At 49.4% G+C, this 5,706-nt stretch overlaps 1 protein-coding gene across 1 annotated transcript; it reads right to left on the bottom strand.

Moving 5' to 3' along the window:
* Positions 1 to 1,067: 1,067 nt before the first annotated feature.
* LOC100273367 (putative RING zinc finger domain superfamily protein) lies at positions 1,068 to 2,312 on the bottom strand. Its single transcript, NM_001147806.1, has one exon. It carries the CDS (start codon positions 2,288 to 2,290, stop codon positions 1,343 to 1,345), a length of 948 nt encoding a protein of 315 aa, NP_001141278.1. The 5' UTR covers positions 2,291 to 2,312; the 3' UTR covers positions 1,068 to 1,342.
* Between the last annotated feature and the right edge of the window lie 3,394 nt (positions 2,313 to 5,706).

Raw genomic sequence — 5,706 nt, 5'->3', positions numbered from 1 at the left:
GCGGGGACGAGGACGGGACAGACGCTCTCTTGGGGCCGCTCGCTTCCCTCACCCGCGTGGACGCTTGTAACCCCCTACTGCAAGCGCACCCGACCTGGGCGCGGGACGAACACGAAGGCCGCGGGATTTCCACCTCTCTCATGCCCGTCTCCGGCCACCTCGCTTTCCCCCCTTCGCGCTCGCCCACGCGCTCGACCCATCTGGGCTGGGGCACGCGGCACACTCACTCGTCGGCTTAGGGACCCCCCGGTCTCGAAACGCCGACAATTATGTATAAGTGAGTGTTTGGATCTTGGTTGTTGGTTCCATATGCACACCCACCTAATCAATAGAAAACATATATTTTGTGCTTTATGAAAATAAAATTTATCCTATATCATATATGTAAAAACCGTAGCAATGCACGGGCATATGACTAGTTTTCCTTAAACCCATTCTGAATTTTAGTTACCCAGGAGGTTTTCCTAGACCCAGGCCTAGGCATGTGCTAGGCCTAGGCCTAAAAAATTAAGGGTCCAAAAATTAACAGATCTAATAAAAAATTGAGCCTCCAAAAATCAGCAGATCTATTTTAGTTTTATAATCTTCTAGAGTATATGTTAATATGTAGCATCTATCTTCCTCCTTATCATGTCGCTACTTCGAAGCGGAACTGCTGAGCATAGCGCCAAAGAATGAATCTACGTAGGATTCTAACATATGTCTACATGTGTGAACGAAATTTCTCTAAATTAAAACTACTAAAATCATATTTGTATTCTACTATGATATAATAAAAACGTATTATTTAGCCACAATAGCACTCGAGAGTGAAGTCATAGAGAAGATTGAATATAAATATATCATAGAAGATTTTATTTAAAACCCACCAAAAGTAATTCAAATAAATACATGTTTCTTTATATATTCTATTATAATATATGTTTTGCTAGTTCTATATAGTTTTAACCATTTTTAATAAAATTATACTCCCTCTTCTTTTTGGTTTTTTAACTGATTCATATAATACTTGGTGTATATATTCTATATATGTGTATATATTCATTATCATCTAGTTGAATATAGATAAAAAATCAATAACTAAAACTAATAATATTTTGGGACCGGAGGCAGTATATTAATACTCTAGATTTGTCATAGGGCCTTAAATTTTTCTAGGCCGGTCCTGATTTTTCATATCTACTAACATCAGTATAAAAAAACTACTAACTTTAAAGGCTAGTTTAGGAGTCCGAAAACCAGAGGGTATTAGAGCGGCTAAACTAAAATCTCCTCGTTATTCAAGATCTTAGACCCTTCAATCCCCTCCGGTTTCGTGGCCGTCAAACTAGCCCTAATTAAACTAGCACTGATGTTGTGCTCTAGTCGAAGAAGGCTGAGAGGCCGTGACTTCCTGGCCACTGCCGTCGGGCGCCGGGGAGGAGCCGTCGCCCTCCTCGCTTGCGACGTCATCATAGTCCGACTCCGAGTCGTCGTCCTCCTCGCTTGCGACGTCATCATAGTCCGACTCCGAGTCGTCGTCCTCCTCGCTGGCGACGTCATCATAGTCTGACTCCGAGTCGTCGCAATCATCTTCGTACCAGCAGTCCTGCTCCATCGGCACCGGCGCCCGGCAGTAGGGGCACATCGACTTCACAGCCGTCCATCGGTCCAGGCACCTGCGGTGGAACGTGTGGCTGCACGCCAGCTTCACCGACGTGGGTCCATCGACCAGGTACTCCTTGTAGCATATGGCGCACTCCCCGGCGACCGCGCCGGGCGGCAGCTCCTCATCCTCGTCCTCGTCCGCGCCGGCCTCCACGGTGATCGCCACTGTCTTGCAGAACAAGTTGATGGCGCACAAGGCCGAGAGGCGGATGAACTCCTCCACGCTGGGCACGCACTCCACGGGCAGCCCCGCGGCCGTGACCATCGCCCCCACCCGCTGGAGCTGCCTGTAGACGACGAAGTCGCCGCTGGAGCACGTGAATCGGCGGGTCATCTGGGCGGGAACGGCTGATAATGCCGGCATCGGGGGTTCGATCAGCCGCGGCAGGTTCTTGTGGAAGTCGATGGTGATCGGTGGCATGGGGTCCTTGCCCCAGGTGCAGTCGATGACGGTGTTGAAGCGGAGCTCCACGCCGGGGCACGGCAGCGCGGTGCGCTGGATGGTGAAGGAGTAGTTCCCGTCCGGCCTGCGGGCGTAGGCGTAGCGAGGACGAGGACGCATGGGCATGGTTACGGCTGGGGCGGGCCAGAGCTGTAGTAGGCGCACCCGATCGATTTGCAACAACGAAGCACGCATGGACATGGTTACGGCAGGGGCGCTGCTGGATGAGCACTAGTATATGGTTTTTTAGAGGAACTAGTAGTATTCGGGGTTATGTATTTATAGACGAGTCCAGCAGGACATCGTTATTAGATGAGATGGCTCCTACAAGTGGATAAGCACCAGAGGAGACGCAGCTCCGGATATCTTCCTAGGATGTAGCTAGTCTGTTGTGGTTAACAACGGTAAATTATTTGAATTATGTTCTTTTGAGAATAATTTTCCATGAATTCACATTTGTTTTATGACGCATATGTTTTCACAATCTCTAATATTACAAAGCACTAGTTTCTCTGGTTTCCACCGTCATCCATTTTACAAAAAAAGTCCTTATTTTTTTCTAATCTAACCCACTGTCCTGTCTACAGCCCGGTCTGTGGTGCTAAACCCTAACAAGCCCTATACGAGTGAAACATGAGTTGGTACAGCACCCGCGTGGAGCGCCGCAATCCAAAGAAGCGAACCAATCAACCGACCCCCGAAATCTTCAACGCCATCGCCACTGTTCTCGAGTCTCGCCACTTCCCCTAACCTAGCCGTTGCCGCTCCACTGGAATGGAGCACCATGGCGGTGCTTGACGCAACTCCGTGCCGCACTATGGCTCCCACCTTCGCTTCACGCCTTCACCTAGGGCTCACCGTGACCCGTGGTGATGGCGTGAGACGATTCATTGGGATGCTAGGCTCAAAGAGAGTGTGAGCGATTGGTGACTAACCAAAAAAGGTATGCAGACTGCCTGTCATCCATTTTACAAAAAAGTCCTTATCCTTTTTTCTAATCCAACCCACCTTCCTGCCTACAACCTGGTCTCCGGTGCTAAACCCTAACGAGCCCCGTACGAGTGAAACATGAGTTGGTACAGTACCCGCGTTGTAGGATCTAGGACACCGGCTAGAGGGGGGCGAATAGACGGTTTTGACTAAATTCAACAACACTAGAGAAATTTAATCAATATGACAAGAGGTATAAATTCTCTAGTGATAACAAGTAAACAATCTATGAGAAACAACTAAGGAGATTATATACTTGAAGAACAATATGCAAAATACTAATCACTTGCATGGCAATAAGTAATGCAAGAAAGTAAAGACACCAGATTTTATCCCGTGGTATCGGTGATTTGCCGATCACCCCTAATCCACGTTGAGGTGGACTTCTAGCTCTCACTTGCTCCTCTATCAAGACACGACTTGATCTTTGAGCCAAGTGGACAAGAAATCACTCAATACCTCGTTTCCACTAATGTCACCTTTGCCGCTCCGGCGAGGTAGGCGCGAACCCCTCACAATCAACACCGCGACTTCTCCACAATCTTCTTGGAGAGCTCGACGGAGACAACACCCGATCCGTCTAGGAGGCAGCAACCTCCAAGAGTAACAAGCCGATGACGCTTGCTCGGTGTACCACCTAGTGCCTCAAGAATCACCAATGGATGCAAATGCACTAGGAACACTCAATCTCTCACTAGAATGCAATCTCAAGCAAAGAGTGTGAGAGAATGAGTTGGAGGATCACAAATGAGCTCAATGTGTGCAAGGAATGGCGAAGAGAGCCCTCACACACGAGCTCCCCTTCTATTTATAGCCCCCACTCAAATCCAACCGTTATGTGCAAACAACATATATTCTGCGCACACGCGGACGGTTCGCGCCCTAGGGCCAGACGGTCCGCCGTACACATAACGACTATTTTCCCGTTTGAAATATGTCAGAGTTATCAGAAAAGTAAGGTCCGGACAGTCCGCCCACCTTGGCCGGACCGTCCGCGACCTGGCAACTTGAAGCACCAGAACTCTGACCAAGAGGAATTAACACATGCAGACCGTCCGCCTACAAGGCCGGACAGTCCGTGACCTGTGAGTCAGTACTGTCCGGGCATATCCACAGGATAGTCCGTAGTACAAACCCCAAAAACCACACAGTCCCTGCCCAAACCAAATTTGGCACCTGCGGACGATCCGCCCTACAAGGACGGACTGTCTGCACAATAATTCAGGGACTGTGCCGAGAGTAACCTTCTCTGGTCAGGACTGCGGACGGTCCGCCCCCAAGGCCCGAATGGTCCGCAGTACAAATGAACAGGACCTGACAGAAGTGAACACACTTCGGACCCCACTGGAGGATCGCGGACGGTCCACCCACATGGCCCGGACGGTCCACCTATCCCAAGACTTAGCATTTTTCAAACACGCTTTTGAAAAGATTTTTAACTCTTGAAATTGGAAGCGCCGTTAGTCCTCATGCAAATGCAACCACTAGATGCTCTATGAGACACTAAGTTTTACACAGATCAAAGTCATTGACCCCTCTTAATAGTACGACTATCTAGCCTACTAATCCGGTCAAGTATCTTCTCTAAACTCCTGGAGACCGGTAAAAACAAAACCTATGTTACACCTTTGCCTTCACTTGATCCACAACCAAGCTTATCAATCTCCAAGATTTTCTGTTCTATATGGTCCAACCCTGCATTCTTATTTCTCCAAGAACCGTTAGTCCACAAACAGTCGTCATTAATTACCAAAACATCACTAAGGGGCCTAGATGATTCACACGCGTGCAGCGCCGCAATCCGAAGAAGCGAAGCAACCAACCCCCAAAATCTACAACGCCGTCGCCATTGCGTGATGTCGGTCCCGCACCTACTCTCAAGTCTTGCCACTTCCCAAACCTCGCCGTCGCTGCACCACTGCAATGGAGCGCCATGGTGGTACCTGATGCAACTCCGTGCCACACTACGGCTCCCGCTTCCGCTTCACCTAGGGCTCGTCGTGGCCCGTGGCGATGGCGTGAGGCGATTTGTCGGGACGCTGGGCTCGAAGAGAGCGTGAGCGGTTGGTGACTAGCCAAAAAAAGGTATGCAGTTCACCTGTCATCCATTTTACAAAAAAGTCATTATCCTTTTTCTAATCCAACCTGCTGTCTGGCCTATAACCTGGTCTCTGATGCTAAACACTAACGACCCCCCCCTACGAGTGAAACATGAGTCAGCTGCGTGCAGTGCTGCAATCCAGAGAAGCGAAGCAACCCCGAAATCTTCAACGCTATTGCCATTGTGCCATGCCTGTCCCGCACCTCCTCTCAAGTCTCGCCACTTCCCCTAACCTAGTCACCGCCGCTCCACTGGAATGGAGCACTGTGGCGGTGACCGACACAACTCTGTACCACACTACGGCTCTCGCCTTTGCTTCACCTAGGACTCACCGCCTGTTGCGATATGGCGTGAGACGATTCGTCGAAACGCTGGGCTCGAAGAGAGCGCGAGTGGTTGGTGACTAGCCAAAAAAGGTATGCAGTTCACCTGTCATCCATTTTACAAAAAAGTCATTATCCCTTTTCCAATCCAACCTGTTGTCCTGCCTATAACCGGGTCTCTGATGCTAAACACTAACGACCCC

The sequence above is a fragment of the Zea mays genome, chromosome 5 (genome assembly GCF_902167145.1).
Source record: "Zea mays cultivar B73 chromosome 5, Zm-B73-REFERENCE-NAM-5.0, whole genome shotgun sequence".
Classification (NCBI taxonomy): Eukaryota; Viridiplantae; Streptophyta; class Magnoliopsida; order Poales; family Poaceae; genus Zea; species Zea mays.
Note: the sequence above shows the minus strand (reverse complement) of the source record. Positions and strands in the feature narration are given on the sequence as shown.